Below are 25,312 nucleotides of genomic sequence, written 5' to 3' on the forward strand. Positions count from 1 at the left end.
AGTTTTGAGGGGCAGGTAAGAGTTAACCAGGCCAAGAGAAGGGAGGAATGAGGGCCACAGGAATAGGAACACAAAGGAAGATAAGTCACACGTGTTTGTTTGGTGGGGAGTGGGAGTGGTGGTGATAAGATGAAGTTTGAGAAGTTGCAGGCATCAGACCCTGAAGAACTTGGAATGCCATGCTGAATGACGATTTTACTCATAGAATGGCTATGTAGAAAACAGCAAGGAACTGAAGGAATTTAAATCAAGAAATGATGCATTGAGACGTTACAGAGTTTACTCCAGGAGTGAGGTGGAGAATGGGTTGGAGGCCAGATTAAAGCAGGAAGAGTTTATCTTTTCTAGGTAAATTTTCACATCCTGACATAAAGAATAGCATCTTTTACTACTGCTTCTAGTACAGTCTTGCATCAGCACTTGAGGAGTTAATTGTTAGTCATATTTCCTTATACATTCAAAATATCCCAGTTCTATAAATTCAGTTTGCACTTGATGCTTCAGGCTGACGTCTATCCTGTGGATCGCCATAGTGGGGCCAAAATATGAAGATGGTAGTCACACGTGTGCTCTTGCCTTGGAGTGGATGGAAGGTGCTCAAATATTTTCTGTTTCTCTGTCATTCTGGGAATAGAAAGAGGAGGAAAAAATTCTTTCCCCCTAACGTAAGCAGAATCTTTCTTCCTGAGTAGAAAGCTATGTTCTTTTTGGCGAGGTTGAGTCTACATCTGGATGCTAAATATTTATTGTCATTCTCTTATCTGTATGGCTTGAGTATTTTTCTGTAATATTTTGGTGGTCTATAATAAGTTCCTCATATCTATCAAGAAAAGACCCCATTTGTTTTCCTCCTTCAAATAGAAAAGGTAATCCAATACAATAATTCTCATGGGACCCTCCTTACTCTCATTGTATGGATGTGTTGGTGAGATTTAAGGTTTAGTGGAAATAATTTATTAAGCTTCTAATGAGCAATGATTTCTTCTGGAAATTAAGGGATTGCTTTGATCATGATGCCTCACCCATCAACATTGTTAAGTTGAAATCTGATTATTCCAAGGATACAAATATATGGATTCTTTTAATGGTAATGGAGAATTGCATTTTCAAGTGCTCAAGGTTCTTTTTTTCTAAATATGCATTTTAATCTAAGTCTACATATTGGGTTCCCTACCTCATTTCAAGAACTTGAGAGAATATAACAACTGTTTTTATGTCCAATATCCAATTGCCACTGATAGCATTACACAAGATATAAAATAGATTTTTAAATATTTCTATTATAAGAGGATCTGAAGTTGTTATTCTTTTTGAAAAAAATTTTTAAGATTATTTATTTATTTTGAGAGAGAGAGTGAGAGCAGGGAAGGTGGGGGTGGGGGGGGGTAGACAGAGAGAATCCCAAGCATGCTCCATACTGTTAGTGCAGAGCCGGACACAGGGCTCGAAATCACAAACTGCAAGATCAAGCCCTGAGTGGAAATCTAGACTCGGACACGTAACTGACGGAGCCAGCCGGGCACCCCTGAAATTCTGTTACTCTTACCATAAGAAGTCAGGCAAGTGAATAGGCTCACTCTAATACAAAGATGAAGTTTTCTCATTTTTCTACTCCCACTTGCAACACTGCCTTTTACTGTTTACTTTTCCAGGAGTATGGTGTTTATGTATTCACACATTTATGTACATGCACAAAATAGCTGGAGTCCAACATTTTTATCTCAGAATTGTGTAATTTTAAATTCTTGACTATCATGTGAGATGGAACCAAATGATCTTTTATGGGACTTATCAACTCTGGTTTATAAATTCCAGAGGTTCTAGCAACATATTATATTTCAACCTATCAGAGATAGGTTGCCAATAATATGGTTACTCTCTTAGCAAAAAAAAAAAAAAAAGCTTTTATTGATCAGACCAGAAATTCAGTTTTAGTGTAAAATCAATGATAACTATATCTGAAGATAAAATAAGGCAAATACGTATATCCTTATTTGAACACATGAGGAAAAAGTTTTAAAGTTGATAACCAAGATAGCACTTCAGAAGAATGAGCCAATGTGAACAACAAATACCTAAAATATCTAAGTCAAGTGAACTCCCCTCTGTTCCCATGAGTGGAACCACCAGGACAGGGCATAGATAACATTAAAGGAGCCTTTTTAAAAGCCTAAATGACAGTCTTCTCTCAAAGGAAATGTCCTGCATTTTATCTGTGACACACAGAGCAATGAATTTTTATAATCAAAATCAAACACTGTTACAGCTCCACTGATTCTGAAAGATCCCTAAGATCCCTCTTACTTAAAACTTTATCCATAAAGGGTGTGTTCTCACTTTTTCTAAGGGTGTGGAATATATTTTTTTGTAATCATTTTTTGCTAATGTTCTATTTCCTTTGAGAAACTATAATCAGAAGAATTTCTAAACAAATAAACAAATACAACAACCTCTCTGCCACCCCCCACTTTTTCTGTACTCACAGCAATCGATCTGTTAGACACTAAACAAAAAGTGGCCCATGGGCTTTTCAGGCAGACACAGAGGTACTTTCAATCAGGTTGGACTACTGATGTACTACATTCAGAGCAGCTTGGGCATATCTCTGCCACCCCCCCCCCCCCGCATCATCTGACTCTCCCCCCCCCCCCCTCCTGATCCCTCCCACTTTCTGAATGACTAGCCACCTGGCTCCCAGAATTGCTTCATTCCTGGAATTTATTTTTGGCAAACAAATAATTCATACAGGATTTGAACAATCATCCCCACCCCAACCCCACTCTCCTCAATAATGTCTATTGCCTTTTTTGCTTCCTTAGCCAATTTTCAGTCCTTTCTCCAGAATTTCTTCTGATCACAGGTATTTAAAACTTTTTGGCCAGAGAAACTAAGTAAATGACATGCCTCAAGTTTTTATGGTGGATTTCCAAAGGAGGTGAAAATTTTATTGGGATATTGTTCACTGTGTTTTATGAGTATTACATACAACAGTTTAAAACATGATTTTCTTCCTATTCAAGCACGCTGGGGAACTGTGTAGTAAGTATAATAGTACTTTCAAAATAAGTGTAATAAATAGGATTTGGACACTTAAATTTTTTTCATTTGCTAATACTTGCAATTGTTAAATATCTTCTCTTTGATGTTTATAAAATGATTTTTTAAATTCCCCACAATACATTCATTTCACAATTCTACTACACACCTCTGATCCCCCCCCTCCCCCGCCAACCTCCCCTTCACAGCTTCCCGTACCTCCCCCAACCCACCTCCCAAGAGTTACAGGCAACTTTACAATGTTCAGCAGTTAGAATGATTTACAATGAAAACCACCCACCTATATACTGAGGCATTCAAGACCCTTGCAGGGTATTTATCAACAAATCAGCCTCATTTATCGCATCGCATCTCTGTTTTCAACAGATTATCTACTGCCTCAATCTTGCAGGTATGTCAACAATTCAGAATTCTCCAGGGCTCTGGAACTAACAGCAGTTAGCACCAGGGTCATTTCTTCCCAGACTTTCTTGTGTTGATACAGGATTCTTTCCAGGCCAGTACTATTTCAACAATTGCTTGTCTGTTTCAACTTTAGAGACATGACACTAATACGGAAATACTAAAAACAATACTCACAACCATCACAAGCCCCCCAGGCCTTTTCAAAGAACTTTAATTAACATACATGAACCATCCCTGGTAATTGTTCCTTGGCATGACAAGTTAAATTCCTTTGAAGCCGATTTCCTTTTTAAGTCTCAGAAAGCTGAGGCTTTAGAGTAAGTAGGTGTTGTTAGCTGCCTTATCTCTCTGCCTGACTTGTACTTCTGTGTAGGCTGCTGAGTGCATTTCAGTTTGCAGGGAAGCTCCTGTTGTAATCAAAATATTTCAAACACTTTGTTCCTTAGTATAAGGCAGGGCCATTCAAGGAGTTGCCCTAAGCATTAGAGCAGAAGCACCATGACATGATTTGTTCTACCATATCAATTCTGTGAACCATGAAATATTCCTGTTGCTCTCTCCTGGAATGCTCCAATGTCTGTCCCATATCCAGTCCTACTGAATTTTTGAGTTCTAAAATCTCAATTTCTTTCAGAAGCTTTTCAAAATTTCCTTCAACTAGTAGTCTAACTCATACTTCTAAACTGCATAATATGTTAGCTCTCCTTCTTTTGGGTTCCTTACTATTTCCTATTTGATAACATATTTTTTTTAAGGGAGGTTTCCTTCTTTAGACTTTAAACTTCTTGCCCAAAAGCAAGGGGAGTCTTATGGGTAATTCAGCACCTGCACAATGCCTGCATGAAGTATAGACTCATTCAGTAGTTCTTGAATTCACCAAGCAACCTGAATCACCACGTTGTAGGGAAGACAGTTCACATGTGGGTTTGGAGTCAAGCATCCAATATTCAGAGACTGATGCATTCTTCACACGTGAAATGGAGCTTCATATCTATCCTATGCAATTATTTTAAGGATTTAATGAAATGCGAACAGAGGAAGATTTTAGAACAGGGTTAGGCACAGATGCTCAACAATGCTCCCTCTTCTGTTAATTTCCCCCATTTATTGAATAGTTGATGTCTAGTTGCTCTTCTGGCTAGCCACTTTCTGAGAGTAAGAAAGAACACACAATGTGCATCCCTTGTGTCCCTGAGAAGACCCTAGTTTGGTTTCAGTTAAACACTGGACCTGCACAGACTAACAGGGTGCAATGACACCACCAGTCAAAAATTGGCCTCAATTGTCCTGGAGTCTTTAGTCAGACTCTCAAATGTAAATTTAGGTTCTTTTTATCCCATGTACTGTGGCAGCTCAGCGTTATCTAGACCTCCCTACTCTCGGAACGCCTCAGATTTTTTACTTAGAGGAAAATAGGGGATCAGGAAGGCCTCAGGGTCTAATAAAAACCCCATTTTGTATTAACCCAAAAGCTAACAATACAACTAATGAGTGGTTTAAAAATTCAGGCTTGGTGGTTTAAATACCAATTCTGCTACGATCTGTGGAAACTTGAGTGTTACTTAGCTGCTTAGTTTCCTCATCTGTAAAATGGGGATTCAAACACCTACCACAGAAGTACTGTTTTGAAAGCATAGTAACAAATGCAAACCACATAGTTGATTCATGGCACACACAGGCAATTACATTAACTACAGTCATTAAACATCTCTTTACCTTTCAAGCATGCAAATACTGACTGCCTTTTCCTTTAGGATTCTTTAGGATCCTTTAGGATTCTTTAACACAAAAAGAAAACAATACATCCTCCCAGGGACAGCTGTTTTAAATCTTTGTTCTGGTCTGCAAATATTTTTTTTTTCTTCCTAATGGGTTCTACATTTGCCATTGCCCAAGTTATGTCCTCAAGAAAGAAACAGTTCAACATTGCTGGAAACAAACAGATATCCCAACTTAACTGTTCAATTTCTTTCTTCTTTTTTTCTGCAATAAGCCTATACTGCTTTTTTTAATTAAAAAAAATTTTTTTTAATGTTTTTATTTATTTTTGAAAGGGAGAGAGAGACAGAGCATGAGCGGGCGAGGAGCAGAGAGAGAGGGAGACACAGAATCATAAGCAGGCTCCAGGCTCTAAGCTGTCAGCACAGAGCCCGATGCGGGCTCAAACCCACAAACTGTGAGATCATGACCTGAGCTGAAGCCGGACGCTCAACCGACTAAGCCACACAGGCGCCCCTTTACTGCTTTTATAATAAAGTAAATTAAACAATAAGAGTTACTCTGCGGATCTGATCATCTGACTTTTAGCAGGGGAGAAAATGATATATCACGTTCTCTAATTTTAACAACCGGTTTGCCGTGTTCCCTTCCACCTCCCCTATCAATTAATTACTAATATAGTGCTGTTGTGTTTTTTTTAAACCGCTTTTACTTCCACGTTTTAAATTTTTGGAGAGACCAGGGCTGTACACATGAGGACTTCTGCACGGTGCAACGAGGCAGACAAGGCTTCGGCCGCCTGGGCCAAAGTCCCCTTCCTCCTCCTCCTCCTCCGCAGGTGGTGTGGCTTTTCCCTCGCCCAAAGCCTCCTACTCAATTTTTTCACTTCCTAGGTCAACCACTCGCTCCGCATAAAGGTGGAGAGCCCTAAAGTACCTGGGCGAGGCACTACAATCCCAATTTACAGGTTGTAAGAGGGAGGGCCAGTACTTTCAGGTTTTTTCAAAAAAAAAAAAAAAAAAAAAATATATATATATATATATATATATATATGTATATATGGAGGGGTTATACTCTTTTAAAAAAATCTAATAAAAGCTAGAAGCATTTTCTCCCAGAAAAAAAAAATGATACCAAATTTCTGCACAGAATCTCAAAATGCTTATAGACTCCCACAGCCTCCAGATTAAGTCCACGGTATTGGGATGGGGGGGGGGGGGTGAAGAGGGGAGGGTGTTAAGGAAGGGGTGAAAATCTAGTACTGAATTCTTTCACGTAGATATACACGTGCATCTAATATATGTAAATACATAAAAGACGAAGCTGAATAAGCTTTTAGGAGAATGCTTTCCCCAAGTAAGTCAGAGTCTGGAGGAGCGGCGGGTCATACAAAGGGACGGCGAGCAACAGGTGGGCAGAACACCAGGTCCCGCACCCCCAGGAAGCAACGAATCGAAGCAACAGGGCGCTGAGAATGAGGGTTGGGTAGGGGAAGGGACAAGGGGCGGGATCGGCGCGGTGCTGGGGACAGCGGGGCTCCACTCACCGTTGCCCACCAAGCTGCGGCCCTTCCGGGCCAGGGTCTGCTGCACCTGCTCCTGGATCCGCAGGCTCTTGGCCGCCTGGCTGCTGCGGCTGCTGCTCCCCGCCAGCTTCAGCTTGGCCTCGGAGGGCAGAGCCAGGCTGGAGCTGTCCAGCTGCCCCAGGATCTGCTGGCCCAGGACTGTCCGGATGTAGCCGCACTCTGCCGGGGAGCCGGGGGCTGCCATGGGGCCGGAGGGGCGACGGAGCCGCTAGCCTGCCGCGAGACCTGCGGAAGACGCTGCAGCAGAGCCCCGGGCACTGGCTCGAGCCCCGCCCCGGCCCCGCCTCCAGCCCCGCCCCCCACGCCTGGAGCGAGGCCCGAGCAAGGGGGAGTGCGGCCTCCCGAGCTGAGGTCCAGCTTCTTCTCGGGCACGGGGCGCCCCTCCGGCCAGGCACGCGCACTCGGCCCGGGAGCGGGGGCGGGGCCGATCGCGCGCGCCGACCCTTGGCTAGTCGGACGCGCCCGCGGGGAGGTGGGAGAGGGGCGCGGTCTGCCCGGGGTCGCGCAAACCCTCCGAGTCACCCCCGATACCGCCTGCAGGGGCCGCGCTGTGCTCAGGTTGCAGTGCTCGGCGTCCGCGCAGCCCTGGCAAGGGATGTGATTTCCGCTTAATTGCAGAGTGGCCGCCCTCCAGGCAGGTGCGCCCTGGAGAGTCATTTCTGATCCTGGCTTGAGATTTGCCTCTGGGATCCCCGAGTGAGTAGCATATCTGGTTAGGCAGGCTCTGTCAGACTGTTGAACATTTCGTGGTTTTCCTGGACCTGAGGGTAAGAAAGGTCGGGCAGAAAGGGCAGTAGGAGGGAAATGTGCCAAGAAGATGACGTGTGTGAAATAAAAGACTTTTTTTAACTAGTTTTTTTTCTTAGTACAACTTCAGGGGCTATGTACTTTTTGCGCAGATGCCGTGCCAGAAACATATGTTCTTCCTCATTGAGAGCTTCTGTTTTCTCTTGTAAACACACAAATTGTACCCAGTACACTCTTGCTCACCCAGTCTCTTACGTACACACCCACACAGAGAAACTCCAAAAAGAGGCGCTAGGAAGAGCTCGCTTTTAATAGGTGATACTGTTTAATAGCCCTGCTAATGTTGATTAAGCCTTGTTTGTGGTAGGCTTTTTGTCGGGTGCCCATGGAAGTGGCCTCTGACTTTCAATCAGGTCTTTCACAACTGATATTTATCATGCTATTCATTATGTTTCACCCGCAGTTGACTACTCAGAGAACTTGAGAGCCAAGCTCAACAGAAAGGGTCCTTGACCTTAAAGTTTACAACCTAAGCCACTTGTCCTGATTTTCCTCTTTGGACTTGAGAGGGAGAAAGAAAAACCTCTATCCCTGGTATTAAGTAAGATAATCTTTCCTTTGATTGTTTGGGTTTGTATGTTCACTCTCCCTCAAATCACTCAATTACTGCAAAACTCCATTTATTCAGGTCTGGAGTGGCTGGGGAACACAGCTTCCCTTTTGTCCTGTGCATTCACCACTAAGCATACACACACACTTAATGCACAGGTACATGTGCTTCCAGGGAGTGAAGAGGAAATCAAGGGGCCCAAAGCCTAGACTAGTGGTGATAGTTTTGCCACTCTTTCTCAGCAGGCCACAGGCTAAAGCCTTGTGGAATGTAGTGCTTAAGTGAAGTCATGTGGATGGTGGGTCTTAATGCCTTACAGCAGGACCAGTCCTGAAGTAGATTATACCCTGTGAAGAGTTCAATTACATAGTCAGATGTAAACATTCAACCCTGATGCTGAGATTCAACTGAAAAGATCAGTGACCTGATGGGGAGTGATGATAGAGACTTCCAACAACAGACTCAGTGCCTGTCCCCTTCTTCTTTCTCTGCTCCACTTCTACTCATGGCCTCTTATTTCAGCCCTGGAAATGCTGCATTGAAGAACATTTCAGTACCAGCCCCACAGGGCCAGCTGAGGCATCCCTGTTTTTGTGCCTGGAGAGCCATAATCCACAAGGTCAGCTCTGCCCCCATCTAGAACCCTAACCAGGGAACTGGAGAGGAATTTTTCTCATTTATTTTATTTGACTGAGCCAAACTTGGTTTACTTTTTCCTCTCAAGTAGTTTTTTTTTTTTTTAAGTGTGATGTTGTAATTGACTATCATCTTACGTAGGTACCAATATTGAGCACGTAGAAATCTTGTGATAGGATAAGTGGGTGATTAGACAGGATGAAGCTGGTTGAAAGCCTTACAGTTTGTGAGGGAGGCAGATCTGCGTTCAGATCTCAACTTGCCCTTTGTGAACGCTGTGGCCTTAAACAAATTTCTTTACATTTTTGAGCCTCAATTCTCTTACCTGCAAAATGGGAGCAATGAAAGTACCTACCATAAACTGCTGATGTGAGAATTAAATAGGTGGTTCATAAGAATACTCAAGTAATTGCTTAATGCTGTTTAACAAACATCTTCCTGGGACCCACTTTTGGATTTCCTCAGCTCCTTCAGGTCTTTGCTCACATGATGACTTATCTCAGTGAGGTACATTAACACACACATACTCACACAGAGTCCTCACTGTCTCCTTTTGCTGCTTAATTTTTTTCCATAGCACTTATTTTCATTAAAGATGGTCTATGTTTCACTTATTTGTTAATTGTTTCGTGCAAGAATATAAGCTTCATGAAAGCTGGGATGCTTCGTTCACTGCTGTTCTCCAGGCCCTAGAGTAATGCACATAGTAGACAATAGATATATGTTGGAATGAATGAATGAATGAATGAATGAAGCATAAAAGAACTTAGTATAAGGGCACCTGGATGGCTCAGTCGGTTAAGCGACCAACTCTTGATTTTGGCTCAGGTCATAATCTCACGATTCATGGGATCAAGCCCCGCGTCAGACTCTGAGCTGACACCACAGAACCTGCTTGGGATTCTCTTTTTCCCTCTGTCTGTGCCGCTTCTCTGCTTGCACACGCACATTCGTGCACAGTCTCCCTCTCACACACAAATAAATAAATAAATAAATAAATAAATAAATAAATAAATAAATAAGGATTTTTTACAAAAAGAACTTCAGGGCACCTGGGTGGCTCAGTTGGTTAAATGTCTGCCTTCAGCTCAGGTCAAGATCTCACGTTTTTGTGAGTTGGAGCCTCACATCAGGCTGTCTGTTCTCAGCACAATGCCTGTTTTGGATCTTCTGTCCCCCTCCCTCTCTGCTCCTCCCCCACTTGCGTGCTCTCTCTCTCTCTCTCAAAATAAATAAATACATTTAATTTTTTTAAATTTATATTTGAGAGACAGAGACAGAGAGAGAGAGAGAGAGAGAGACAAAGCATGAATGGAGGAGGGGCAGAGAGAGAGGGAGGCACGGAATCTGAAGCAGGCTCCAGGCTCTGAGCTGTCAGCACAGAGCCTGATGCAGGGCTCCAGCCCATGAACCATGAGATCATGACCTGAGCTGAAGTCACTTAACAGACTGAGCCACCCAGGTGCCCTAAACTTTAAAAAATAAAAAAGAACTTAGTATATTACATGGTATATGATGAGTGGCCAACAACCATTAGCAATAATTATTTAGGTTTTCAAACTCTTTTGGTAACATGTTATCTTTTAAAAAGTCACATGGATATCTTTATATACTCTAGGTATTCTACCAATTAGCTATGTAATATTCCTATAAATAAAAACAAGCTAAACTGAAATAACTTTTGAATACTTTCATAATTCAATGGTTCAGTAGAACAATCTCTTTGAAAATAAGCTTAACATATCAACTCAATCAAAGGGTCTCTTTGAACATGAGAACCCTATTGCAATAGCAATAATTACAGGGTGAGTAAGGATGCAGACTCCAGTCTCGTGCCCCCAAACACACAATAGATGTATTTCTACTCCAACAGAGTGCAAGTCCTGTCATGTTCTTTGCATTTCCTGGAAAAACTGCTTAGCTGACTTCCTAAATTGTGAGCAAGCCCTGAGATTACCTGCTAAACGTAGCTTCTGGCCAACAAATCGTGGAGTGGAAATAAAATGCTGTGAATAGTTCTGTGGTGTTTGGCTGTTCTGCAATCTGCTACTTTTTAGTATTTGGTTCAATTTTGAAAATGCTTCACTTCTTTTGTTTTTCATTTACCAACAGAAGCCAACAAAGGAAAAAAAAAGGTAAAATCACAGCAATGTTGAGGTGGAATGTAAATAACACATAATTGAATTATGAGGTTACTTCTGGAAAACTGCAGTAAGGATTCAAAAAAGTCTTGAGTTTTAAATTTGCATTTTTATCTGATTTATACATTATAACCTTTAAGTACAAATATTTTATTGTTTTCAAACCTACGGTCAGGGTTTCCTCAGAGTAATCTTTATTTTTCTTTAACCATTTATAAATTCCAGGATGGGAAATTCCAATATGCACAAAATTCATGAAGTTACTGGAAGACTATAGTATACATTTTGGAGCAGAAGTCATATTTCAACCTTTTTTTTTAATGTTTAGTTTTTGAGAGAGAGAGAGAGTACAAGTCGGGGAGAGGCAGAGAGAGAGGGAGAGAGAGAATCTGGAGCAGGCTCCAGGCTCTGAGCTGTCAGCACAAAGCCTGATGTAGGGCTTGACCCCATGACTCGTGAGATCATGACCTGAGTTGAAGTCAGATGTTCAGCTGACTGAGCCACCCAGAAATAATATTTAATTTAATGAGGAACATTAAAGAACATTAATGGCATCAAAATTCTTTGATTTTTATTTTAAAAAATAAGCTTTAATACATTTTCATGAGTGTCTTCTCTTGAAACATTTTCCTGTTACTATTTGTAGGCTATTAATATCTATTTCTTTTAAAAATATTTCCTAAATTAGTGTAAGAGACCTGGCAGAAAATTTTAAATCTCAGGTTTTATTTCTCCTTTTAGCAAATGGATATGTTGCCAAGGCAATGGGTAACAGTTTTATCATTAGCCACATACAATGAAACTGAATTAGGAGTGGAAAAGGGAGCTCTGAACATGTAGGTGCTGAACATTACTCTCTGATGGGGACTTTCAATGGAAATGAGGGTAAAGGTGTTTATCTTTAATACAGATGTCCATTTTGTCTGCTATTCTGGATACATTGTCAGTATGTAGGTCTGAAAATTATTCTTTTTAAAAGACCTCAAATGTGTTGTGGGAAGTAGAAACCCAGTGGGCAACCATGAGGGCTGGCAATGAGCAATTTGTTCAAAGTTCTTGAAGCTTCTGAGACAGTTCCTTTAGGGGCCACCAGCTGGCTTAGTCAGTAAAACATAAGACTCTTGATCTGAGGGTTGTGAGCTTGAGCCCCACATTGGACATAGAGTTTACTTAAAAAAAAAAAAAAAAAAAGACAGTTACTTTAATCATGACTAATGGGCATGTATGAGCTCACTACCTTCTGGGTGGATGATCACAGCTGCTCCATAAATGGCTGTCAGAACTTTCATCCGATGGCCACAGAGGTGGAAGGGAGGGAACAACTTGATTGATTTCCACCATATATTCTTGGTTTCATAAGAGACCATGTTCCTCACTTTGTCTCTGCCATAGAGCCTAGCAATGAGATAACTAGTAGGTGCTCAATAAATACTTTATTGAGTATAACCTCTTACCTATAGGCATTTTGATCAATTAGTTTGCTTCTGAGTGGGCCCAGGTGCACCCTGAAGGAGGTGGCCTGGCCTGAAACAAAGTCTCAGTGTGATTTGAATGCTTAAGAGGGAACGATGTTTAATAATCTTTTTTTTTTTTAATTTTTATTTTTTTTTATTTTTTTATGTTTATTTATTTTGAGAGAGAAACAGAGCATGAACGGGGGAGGGTCAGAGAGAGAGGGAGACACAGAATCTGAAACAGGCTCCAGGCTCTGAGCTGTCAGCACAGAGCCTGACGCGGGGCTCGCACTCACGGACTGCAAGATCATGACCTGAGCCGAAGTTGGACGCTTAACCAGCTGAGCCACCCAGGCGCCCCACGATGTTTAATAATCTTTAACCTTATGAAGGTATCATAGAAATTCAGGAAAAAAATGGTTTTCTACAACTTTGTAGAGGATCTAGCATCACAGTGTCATGCGTTATTTAAATTTTTTAAATTACTTCATTATATACTTTTGAATTGTTTGGCAATTATTTGGATACAAGATATTGATATATGTGTATTTTCATTCATGAATAAATTATCTTCATTTTTAATTTGTGTTCTTTTTCCATACATACTATTATTTCCTTGAAATTCTAAAAATGGAAGTATTACATTCTACATCAAAAAAATAATATTAATAATCTGGCTTGGATTTTAAAAAGTCCCATCTTTCATAAACATCCTCATAGGATGATATTTTAAAGCATCCTCATAGAATGGCAGAGGGATGTAAATGTGTGTTGGAGTACAGAGAGAGCTGGGTTTGATTTGTTGCTTTGCTATGTGGCTTTAGGCAAGTTACTTAAATTCATTGAGTTTCAAGTCCTTTATTTGTCATGTTGCATCATTAATAGTATTGGCCTCTAAGGGCTGTTAAGAAGATTCACTTAGATACTAAATATAAAACACTTAGATCTCCTAGTCCACACCTAGTTCAGTTAATGATTCTTGAAAAACAACAACAACAAAAACCTATCCCAACATTTAAGAGTTTAAACATGCAATGATTTCTTTCTCATTATCTGGTGGTTGACTCAACAGTTCTGTGGGTTCGGCCTGAGTTCACTCACGTGGCTGAGGGCAGCTGGTGGCTTGGCAGGGGCTGTACAGTAGTCTAAGACAGCCATACTCTTAGGTCCGGGAACTCACCTAGTATGGCTGGAACAGTTAGGATGTTTGAGCCTCTTTCCATATGGTCTCTCATCTTCTAGTAGGTTAGTTAGGCTTCTTTTTTTTTAATATATGAAATTTATTGTCAAATTGGTTTCCATACAACACCCAGTGCTCATCCTAAAAGATGCCCTCTTCAATGCCCATCACCCACCCTCCCTACCCTCCCACCCCCCATCAACCCTCAGTTTGTTCTCAGTTTTTAAGGGTCTTATGCTTTGGCTCTCTCCCACTCTAACCTCTTTTTTTTTTTTCCTTCCCCTCCCCCATGGGTTTCTGTTAAGTTTCTCAGGATCCACATAAGAGTGAAAACATATGGTATCTGTCTTTCTCTGTATGGCTTATTTCACTTAGCATCACACTCTCCAGTTCCATCCACGTTGTTACAAAGGGCCATATTTCATTCTTTCTCATTGCCACGTAGTACTCCATTGTGTATATAAACCACAATTTCTTTATCCATTCATCAGCTGATGGACATTTAGGCTCTTTCCATAATTTGCCTATTGTTGAGAGTGCTGCTATAAACATTGGGGTACAAGTGCCCCTATGCATCAGTACTCCTGTATCCCTTGGGTAAATTCCTAGCAGTGCTATTGCTGGGTCATAGGGTAGGTAAAAAAAATAGTTTTAGTTTTTTGAGGAACCTCCACACTGTTTTCCAGAGCGGCTGTGCCAATTTGCATTCCCACCAACAGTGCAAGAGGGTTCCCGTTTCTCCACATCCTCTCCAGCATCTATAGTCTCCTGATTTGTTCATTTTGGCCACTCTGACTGGCGTGAGATGATATCTGAGTGTGGTTTTGATTTGTATTTCCCTGATGAGGAGCAATGTTGAGCATCTTTTCATGTGCCTGTTGGCCGTCTGGATGTCTTCTTTAGAGAAGTGTCTATTCATGTTTTCTGCCCATTTCTTCACTGGATTATTTGTTTTTTCGGTGTGGAGTTTGGTGAGCTCTTTATAGATTTTGGATACTAGTAGTTAGGCTTCTTTACAGGGTAGTCTTGAGTAGCATTCTAAGACAGTAGGAGCAGAAGCAATAGGGCTTTTTAAGCTTAGGCTCCGGCACTTGCTCAGTGTTGTTTTGACCACATTCTATTGGTTAAAGCAAGTTACAAAACCAGCCCAGATTCAAGGAGGGGGAAAGAGATGACACCTCTTAAGGGAGAGACTACAAAGTTGTATTACAAGGGGTGTGCATGCAGGGATGGGAGGAGATGCTGTGGCTATCTTTATAAACCATCTAACACCCTTAGTGCTCAATACGTGGCAGCTGCTGTTATTATTTACCATTATCAATAATTGGCATATCTCTCAGAGGTTAGCAGGACTGTTATTATTTTTTGATGGCCGGGGAAGCAAAGCCAAAGGAAATCAATCTTAATTTACTTAAGATTAGAGGATCCATGTAGCTCTCTGCCTGTTTTATCAGTGGAGTTTAAACTCTATTCAGAGAAAACCTGGATATCTTTAGAAATCAAGTGCAGTTAATCCAGACATATTTCATTGGATGTGAAGCATTCCCTGCTGGAATTCCTGGTTCAACAGTGGAAAGAGTTCCAGTGTGTTCACCATCTCAGTGATGTCACTGGTGCTTAAATGATCATCATCTTGGATTTTATTCAGAGTATACTCATTAATAACTTTAAAAATCTCAAAAGTGATTAATAGTATAGCTTAACTTTATTGTGTCATTCCTACTTATAATAATGATAAGAGAAAAATACATAACACCTTTACAATATTAAGGAGAAATGTGTGCTATTCACTTGGAATATAGTTGCTATCGTCCAAAAGAACAGCAATCGCCAAGAGAGAGTATGAGTGAGAAGGGACAGACAATTATTATTCCAACCCCATTATTTTACATTGCTATTCCACTATTGTCTTGGTGCAAGCTGCTATACAAAATACCATACAAAGTGTGGCTTAATGGTAACAAACATTTATTTCTCATACTTCTGGGGGCTAGAAGTCTGAGATCAAGATACCAGCAGATTCGGTGTCTGGTGAGAATTCACTTCCCAGGTCACAGAAGGCATCTTTTTACTGGAGGATGGGGATGGGGAAGATGGGGAAGAGATCTCTGTGGGGTCTTCTTTATAAAAGTGCTACTCCAATTCATGAGGGCTCCATCCTCATGACCCAACCACCTCTCAAAGACCCCACCTCCTAATACTATCACATTGGGTTTTAGGTTTCACATATAAATTTGGGGGGAGGGGGACACAAACATTCAGGCCATACCAGTTATGTTCTGTTCTATTTTATTATGTCTGCAGTCTCAATTTAAAAATTGTGTGGGCAAGGCTTGGCTCATGGGGCTAGTGTCCTTTTCATATTTTGCTGAATTTCACCTGTGCATTAATTCTTTCTCTTCCTGGAAGATGCTTTCCCCAAATCTTCATGAGATGGATTTCTTCCTGTCATTCAGATGTGTTAAAATATCTCCTCCTCAAAAAGAATTTCCCTGGGGCACCTGGCTGGCTCAGTTGATGGAGCATGAGACCCTTGATCTTGAGGCCACGTGTTTGAGCCCTACATTGGGTGTAGGGCTTACTTAAAAAATAAAAAGAAAGCATTACCCTGGCCAAACAGTGTGAAACAGCTACCTTGTCACTCTCTACAAAGCACTTATTTGTCCTGATAGTTGTCGTCTATACATATGTTCATACGTGTTATTTCCCTACTAGAATTTAAGATTCCTGCAAGCAGATACTTTTTGTTCACCAATTCATCTGTACTACTGAGAATCCATACATATAGTAAGCTCCCAGGATTTGTTAAATAAATGTATAATAGAAATACATTTTAATTTTAGTTCTTCTCTCTTGTTTAATAGAGTTTAAATGTGGGGACAAATTTTTTGTGTGTCTTTCTGGAAAAAAAGGTTTATAATAAAAGATGGGATTCTGATTTATTAATTTGATTTCATTATTTTTTTTTAAGGCTTTGAATAATGATGTGTTAACTGAAGGTAAGGTTAAGCAATCATCCGTTTTCACAATTTGTTGTGATCCTGGAACCTGAAACCCAGAGCTTACTGCATATCTCCCAGAACCACCCCCTTTCACTTAGGGATCATGTGGCAATCTTGTAAAGGGCAAAGGCCTTTTGGAGCGCTCTGGATTTTCATGGTTTCAGGGACAGGTCTAGACAGGACACATACTTCTGCATCTCTGAAGTCACTTGTTTCATTTTTACAGCCCAAGCTTTCCTGCGGCAACTAAAATTCCTTAATATCATCTACTTAATTGAAGTAAACGAGTTCAAATTTAGGACCTGTCCAGTTCGGCTCTTTTTTAAAAAAAATTGTTTATTTATTTTGAGAGAGAGAGAAAGAGAACGGGGGCATGCACCTGCGCACAAACAGGGGAGGGACAGAGAGAGAGGGAAACAGAGAGAATCCCAAGCAGGCTCCAGGCCATCAGTGTGGAGCCCCACTCGGAGCTTGAACTCATGAACCATGAGATCATGACCTGAGTGGGGAACAAGAGTCAGATGTTCAACCAAATGAGCTACCATGCAGGTGCCCCAAGTTCTGCTCTTTTAAAAAAAATTTTTTTTAACGTTTATTTATTTTTGAGACAGAGAGAGATAGAGCATGAACAGGGGAGGGGCAGAGAGAGAGGGAGACACAGAATCGGAAGCAGGCACCAGGCTCTGAGCCATCAGCCCAGAGCCTGACGCGGGGCTCGAACTCACGGACCGTGAGATCGTGACCTGAGCTGAAGTCAGACGCTTAACCGACTGAGCCACCCAGGCGCCCCAAGTTCTGCTCTTTTTAAGCTTAAGGTGTCATCGCTCAGACAGCAGAAACATTTTGAAGAAATATTCTGGCCATAGAACCAAAGTCAACTAGGAATCCTAATGACTGCCCCATGATACAGAAGAGGAGGTAAGAAAGGAAATCCCTCTGAAGTTACTATGACTGTGGCAGGAGCTTCCGTGGAAATGGTTTAAAAAGATTTTCTGGGCATTTTGAATGGCCTTGCTAATATTTCAATGCTATGTATTTCAGCAGAAACATCAAGCTTTGAAGCCATGAATAACAAGGCAATTATTGACTAAATAAACCAAATTTCAAAGATGTTGTCAGGAAAGTTCTTAAGTGGGAAAGTGACCCCATTAACAATCAGTTGCATAAAGGATCAGCCAGCATTAATTATCCTGGTATTTAAGATCTTTCTCATCAGCCTCACCCTACCAAGCTGACTTCATCTCACAGTATGGAACTCTCCAGAACAAACATTCTGAAGTAGGCAGGCTAAAATTCTTTTCACACCCTAAATTGTTGGTGCTCATTTCCTCTTATTTTCAGTGGCTGCCTAGTTTACATCTACCCACCTTTTAAGGGCCAATTTATGTTTTCTTTCCGTAGCAAGGCTGACTTCATCTGCCCTTATGGGTTCCCTCATGCCCCTTGCATATTTTAGAATTTTTACACATGTGCGATCAAAGCAACAGATTGTTTTGAAGCCAGCAATATGTAAGACAGTAGCTAGGAACTTGGTATGCAAAAAGAATAAGGCACATTCTTGCCCTAGAGGCCCTTCTGTCACAGATAGGGAGATAAAACAAAAATATGTCAAAAGTTAAATAACAATAGCATGTCAAAAATTATTCAAAGCAACAATAAAGGAGGTGGTACAGGATGATGTGCCAAATAAATTGGAAAGATAAAGAGTATTTCTGAAGTCCCAGGCATGAGAGATTGCTTTCCAGGTGGTGCAATACGTATAGACATTGTGGTTGGGTATTCACAGTGCTGGATCTTTTTTTTTTTTTTTTTAACTATTAAATGTTTATTTATTTTTGAGAGAGAGACAAAGCATGAGCAGGGGAGGGGCAGAAAGAGAGGGAGACACAAAATCCAAAGCAGGCTCCAGGCTCTGAGCTGTCAGCACAGAGCCTGACACGGGGCTCCACCGACGAACCCAAAGATCATGACCTGAGCCAAAGTCAGATGCTTAAGTGACTTGAGCCACCCAGGTGCCCCTTCACTGATCTGGATCTTGAGGGTAGGTGGGATGGAATTAGGTGGAAAGTGGTAGAGGCTTTTAAGAAGGTGGGCAGCAGAAGTGTGGAGGTAGAAAAGTGTGATGGCTGGAAGCCTGATAAGGAAAGTAGCCTGACTAGAGTAATTCTGGATAGTGTTCCCAAACCAGTTGAACATTAGAATCAAGGAGGAAACTTTAAAAATTATACTGGTTCCTAGGCTCCAGTGGAAACCAATTAAATCAGAATCTATAAGCTTGAAAAAGCTTTCAAGGAGATTCTAATGAACAGCCAGGTTTGGAAACCACAGGTAAAAAGGATCGGTGGACCATAAAGCAAGAAATTTAGTTGAGGTCCAAACTGCAAAGGCTTTAATGTTGGGAGTAGATTTTGTGCGTTATACAACAGCACATCTCAAACTTTAACCATGTACAAATATTTTGTTAAAAAGAAAAGTGTCTAAGGGCGCCTGGGTGGCTCAGCTGGTGAAGCATCTGACTTTGGCTCAGGTCACAATTTCATGGTTTGTGGGTTCAAGCCCTGCGTCGGGGTCTGTACTGACAGCTCAGAGCCTGGAGCCTGCTTTGGATTCTGTGTCTCCCTCTCTCTCTGCCCCTCCCCTCCTCATACTTTGTCTCTCTCTGTCTCTCAAAAATAAATAAACTTTATATTTAAAAAAAAAAAAGTGTCTTTGGAGACCCCATGAGAAAACTGCAATGGTCAATGGAGAGTCACAGAAAGTTTTGGAGCGTGATGGTTCTCTGAGGTATGAATCTGAGATACTGATCTCTTTATCTATAGTCCCTGGAATGGCCTGGAAGGGAAAAGAGGAGTGGAGATGAATTGGTAAACTAGGAGTCCTCGGTATTATGGGGATCAGAAGGTGATTTCAGGGCTCTAGGGCATGTGTTTTTCTCAGCCAGATGCAGAAGAAGCAATGGTAGTAGGGGAATTTGTTACTTTGTTATGTAGGAGGGATGTTTAGCGCCATTCAAAAGGCCCCTAACAAGTTTGGTTGTTTAAGAGGTTAAGATGGTTTCTTTTTTTTCTCTGTCTCCCTAGACTCTCAACAGAAACAACTCTTGGGATACTTTTGCAACTGATTTGCTTAAGAATTCCAAATTTCCAGCCCTGCCCTTAAAAAGCTATTCCTGTATAACTTTTCTCTGGCCAAGCATATACGTTTAGAGTAGAGGTTTTTCAAGCATAGTCTACAGACACTAAGGGATTCCGGAGACCCTTGTACAGAGTTTTTTAAAGTAAAACCATTTTCATAACAAGAGTGAAACTTTCTCTGCCTTTTCTGCTATGTTGATGTTTGTCCTGACTGTGGAAAACAGTAGCCGGTGAAACAGATGGCAAGGCAGTGGTCCTGCACCACCCCAGGACCCACTGCAGTCTCCACGGCCACACGCTTGCAGGAGAGGAGACAATACCAGTTTCACTTACAGATAGCATTAATAGAAGAGTAAAACTTATTAATTCTATTAAATCTTGATCCTTGAGTACATGCCTTTTAAAAATTCTGTATGGGGCACCTGGGTGGCTCAGTCGGTTAAGCGACTGACTTGGGCTCAGGTCAGGATCTCACAGTTCATGAGTTTGAGTCCTGCGTCAGGCTCTGTGCTGACAACTCAGAGTCTGGAGCCCGCTTCGGATTCTGTGTCTCCCTCTTTCCCTGCCCTTCCCCAGCTCATGTTCTTTGTCTCTTAAAAGTAAATAAATGATGGGGCGCCTGGGTGGCTCAGTCGGTTAAGTGTCCGACTTCAGCTCAGGTCATGATCTCACAGTCTGTGACTTCGAACCCCGCGTCGGGCTGTGTGCTGACAGCTCAGAGCCTGGAGCCTGCTGTGGATTCTGTGTCTCCCTCTCTCTCTGCCCCTCCCCTGCTCATTCTCTGTCTCAAAAATAAATAAAAAACATTAAAAAAAAAAAGTAAATAAATGTTAAAAAAAAATTTTAAATTCTGTATGACTGGGGCATCTGGCTGGCTCAGCTGGTAGAGCATACAACTCTTGATCTCAGGATGGTGAGTTCAAGCCCCATGGGAAGTACACACAGAGAACTGCTGAGAACTGTTAGGAGAAAAGCGTTTGTGCAACTGTTTGAGTTGTGAGTGTAACAAGTCCCTTTTTTCATGAGATAGCATTTTTCACTTTAGGAAGGACTGGCAAAATATGATTACTCAGATTTGGGTAATTGGCAGGTATTTTCTTGAAGCTTCCCATATTTTTCTGAGATGGATGGTGATATTAAAAAATATGATTTTTTTTTGTTCCTGTATACCCAGACTTATCAACATTTAGAAGAGATCCATAATTCAGTGAACCTACATTTATGTTACAATCATGCATGGTGAAAGAGCTAGTCAGATTGCTAAGTAGACAAATGGATTTTAATGTAGACAGTGAGAAAAATTTATTAATGTAGTTTCAGATTCCACATCACAACCAACCTTTATAAGATTCTACCACTTAAGTTTTCATGTAGTATCAAAGAAAATGCTGATAAATATCCCAAAAGGCTGCTAAACTGTTCCACCCTTTTCCAATTATATATCTATGTGAGCCTGGATTTTTTTCCTTATACTTCAGTAAAACAACAGATTGACTGTAGAAGCAGGTATGAGAATCCAGCTGTCTTAAAAAAAAATATTATTGGGGTACCTGGGTGGCTCAGTTGGTTGAGCATCCAACTCTTGATTCCTGCTCAGGTCATGATCTCATAGTTTGTGGGTTTGAGCCCCATGTGGGGCTCTGCACTGACAGCATGGAGTCTGCTCGGGATCCTCTTTTTCTGCCCTTCTCCTGTTCATGCATGTGTGTGCGCTCACGCTAGCTGTCTTACATTAGCTGCAAATGTATGAAAATTTCACTATTGTCACTAAATATTTTCATTTTGGAAAATAGTTATCTTACCAAGAAATATGCTACTTATGCTAATATATAATGGCTCTGTTATTTTAAGAAGTTGTCAGTTTTAATTTCTAATACAATAAATAATGATAGACATGACCAGCACAATCAAAAGCCTTTTGGGTTCTTTAAAAATGTTTCAGAGTGGGGGCTCAGTTGGTTGGGTGTCTGACTCTTGGTCTTGGCTCAGATCTTGATCTTGGGGCCCTGATCTTTGGTCAGGGCCATGGTGGGCCTGAAGACTACTTAAAAAAAAAAAAAAAAGTTCGAGAGTATAAAGAGTTAAGGAGACCAACAAGTCTGAGAACTTCTGGTCTCATTGACATTGTCTCACCTCTTCCTCTAACTTTCTATCTCAATGAGAACTGATGGCAGGAGAAGAAATGTGCTACAAAAAGTATCACAGTGGTTCCTCAAAAAGTTAAACATAAAATTACCATATGAGCCAGCAAATCCACTTTAAGGTGTACCAAAAAGAATTAAAACTGCTACTCAATGGAATGAATAAGTCATGGGGATAAAAGGTACAGCATAGGGAATACAGTCAGTGGCACTGTAATAGTGTTGTATGGCGACAGATGGTAGCTATGCTTTTGATGAGCGTAGCATACGCAAAGAGAAGTTGAATCACTATGTTGTACACCTGAAATTAATGTAACATTAATGTAACATTGTGTGTCAACTACACTTCAAAAAAAAAAAAAAAAAAAGAAAAGAAAAGAAAAGAAAACGCTGCTACTCAAACAAATACATGTATATACATGTTTCATAGCAGCACTATTCAAATTAGCCAAAAGATGGAAACACCCCAAAGGCCCATCAACAGATGAATGATAAGCAAATTATGATGTATACATATAATAAAATATTATTCAGCCATAAAGTGGAGTGAAGTACTGATATATGCTTATGCTACAACACGGATGGACCTTGAAGTCATTATACTAACTGAAAGAAGCCAGACACAAAGGGTCACATATTGTATGATTCCATTAATTAATTAATTATCAAAAAAAATTTTTTTAATGTTTATTTTTGAGAGACAGAGACAGAGACAGAGCATGAGTGGGAGAGGGGCAGAGAGAGAGGGAGACACAGAATCTGAAGCAGGCTCCAAGCTCTGAGCTGTCAGCACAAAGCCCAATGTAGGGCTCAAACTCACAGACCGCAAGACCATGCCCTGAGCCAAAGTTGGACGCTTAACCAACTGAGCCACCCAGATGTCCCCAAATTAACTATTTTTTAAGTAGGCTCCTCTCCCAGCATGGAGCCCAAGGTGGGGCTTGAATTCACAACTCCTGAGATCAAGACCTGAGCTGACATCAAGAGTTGGACACTCAACCAACTGAGCCACTCAGGTGCTCCTGTATGATTCCATTTATATGAAATATCAGGAATACATAAATTCATAGAGGCAGAAAGAAGATTGGTGGTTGCCAGGGGCTGGGGGAGAGGGGAGTAACTGTTTCATGAGTATCAGGCTTCCTTTTGGAATGATAAAAATGTTGAAACTAAAAAAAAAAAATGTTGAAACTAACACTGTTAGAAGCAGTGGTTGTGCAACATTGTGAATGTAATTTATGCCACTGAATTGTTCACTTTAAATTGGTTAATTTTATGTTATGTGAATTTCACTTTAATTAAAAAAAAAATCACAGCTGGGTAATCACCAGATACCAGACCTTGTACACAGCATAGATTCAGAATTTCTTTTTCAATTTTAGTCAAGTTAGCAAAATGAATAATACCTGTTTTCTTTCTTTTGGCAGTGTTTTAAGTATCTGGTGCTAGTATAATCATTGTTTTGGCTCTTCTCAGGCTCAGCAATGCAATTTTTGCTTTGATATTCTTCCCAGTTGTTATGTCAGGAAAAAGGCAGAATTAGGCAGTATGCTAAAATTGAATCAGTATTTCTTACATAAATGATTGGTTGGGTAAGTGTGTTTTCAGTCTCAAATCTCCTTTGAAGTCTAAAAGCAAACAAAACACTTGAGATTGTTGACGAGTTCTGCAGAAGAGCTGAAATGCACGGAGTTGTTGAAAAAACACAGGAAGACATCACAATCTTCAATTTATCAGCTAAAGGCAGGGCCACTAATTGGGTTCTTTGTTCAAAGTATGGAATTTTCTGTCCCTCAGTCTGCAAAATTTTAGGTAATGTCCTAAACGTGTTGGATTGTCACACCACAGTTGGCTCACAGTTCTGGGGATTGTTATTGAGTCTTCTTTCCTAGTAAGCAGAAATGATATGACTCATCAAGAAGATTACATAGTATGTGATTATGTAGGTATCTTTACCTTTAGCTTATAGTCTGATTTTCCTTGAAGTTGGCACACTGATTACTTAATAAATTGGTCAGTAGCACTGTGATCATATTTCTGATAAGACAAAGCAGTATCTAAGAGCAAAAACCAAAGAATTTGCGTTAGAATTTCCCACTGTAAGATTAAGGGTTGTGGGGGGGGGGGGGTGGAGGAGGCAAAATTCTGGCTTCAACTTCTTCATTTGTAAAGATTCATTAATGGTATTAGTCACATAGGGTTTTATGAGAGAATGCACAAATGTGTCTGAAATGTCTTACATGGAATCCGGCATATAACTGGCCAGGTAAGCTAGTTATTTTTCTAAAAAATGCATGTAACATTAATAATGTGTAAATTTAGCAAGGGAGTTTGTTTTTATTGTTAGGAATAATGCTGGAACTAGTATAGTCCTTGTCATAAAAGGGAGGGCCAAACAACAAAGGGAGGACTTAGTTCAGCTTTCCTTCAGTTGAAAAATAGATATGTTAGTAAAGCAAAATATATAATTGTTGCAATTAAGAGAATGTATACTGTGTAATACTTAAGGAAGAGAAAAATAAAGAGGAGAAATGAGGGAAAGAGATGAAAGAAAGAAGGTTTGCATGAAGGAGAGGGTGCATCCCAAAAGTTCATTCTGAGTGACAAATGAGGATGTGAAAATGTAAAATTCTTTAGTTGCGTAGAAAACCAGGTCAGCTTACATTCCCTAACATTACAAATTAGGAAAAATGTAATGCAAAGTGAAACGGAGATTTCCAAACCTTACTGATACTCAGAATCACTTTGAAAGACTTAATACAAACCTAAATGCCTATGCCCTACTCCAGAGATTTGGATTCCACAGTTCTTGGGTAGAGTCCAGTGACCTGTGTTTTCACAAAGATCCCCAGATGAGCTCTGATACGCAGCTAATTTGAGAACTGTAGACATGGCAATGAAATATTTGTCTTTGTCCAGTAGGAGCTGCTCAGATCCTTCACACACTTTCCTTTTCTCTTCAGAACAAGAAAAAGAAGCACGGTGGGATAACCCAACTTAAAACTAAAACAGTCATTAGCTTAAAAAAAAAATGTCCATGTAAAAAGACTAAAATTCTCTTTGTCTCCTTTTTTCTTTTCTGGTCACTTAGGAAGGAGCCAACTTGCACTCCCTTCCGGAGAAGCTGGAGATGAGCTACAGCAGTGACATCAAGTGGTTGTTAGAGGGTATCTTCCTTTTAATCTGGGATTTTTAATTTTGGGATTTTTAAGTGAATTACCTTAAACTAGGTAGGTGTCATTTTCTTGCTGCCTTCCCCCACCTCATCAGTTAGGGAATGTATTCTTTGGTTTCTGCACACCTCACTTGCCAGAAATGCTGGGAGAATGAAAAAACAACAAACAAAATCCAACCCTGACATGTGATCCTTTGAGTGTTATCCAATATATACACCTTTGTTTAGTTGTTTCTCGAACCAGGTGGTTTCAGTGAAGGGAAAGAAAGCCTAAACTAAACCCTCCATGCAGAAACTATGATCATACTGATGAAATTATTAGTGTA

At 40.7% G+C, this 25,312-nt stretch overlaps 1 protein-coding gene across 3 annotated transcripts in view; it reads right to left on the reverse strand.

Moving 5' to 3' along the window:
* Window positions 1–25,312, reverse strand: part of PKP2 (plakophilin 2) — a 259,830-nt gene that overhangs the window by 87,147 nt on the left and 147,371 nt on the right. Inside the window, exon 1 of one of the 3 annotated variants that reach the window (XM_007090726.3) lies at window positions 6,728–7,013. The exons of the other annotated variants lie outside the window; for them this stretch is intronic. Coding sequence (XP_007090788.2) covers window positions 6,728–6,950 — 223 coding nt within the window. The 5' untranslated portion in view covers window positions 6,951–7,013. Of the gene's footprint in view, window positions 1–6,727; window positions 7,014–25,312 lie in introns of those variants that run through there. 3 annotated transcript variants of the gene reach the window in all.

This window comes from Panthera tigris, chromosome B4, assembly GCF_018350195.1.
Source record: "Panthera tigris isolate Pti1 chromosome B4, P.tigris_Pti1_mat1.1, whole genome shotgun sequence".
NCBI classification, from domain to species: domain Eukaryota; kingdom Metazoa; phylum Chordata; class Mammalia; order Carnivora; family Felidae; genus Panthera; species Panthera tigris.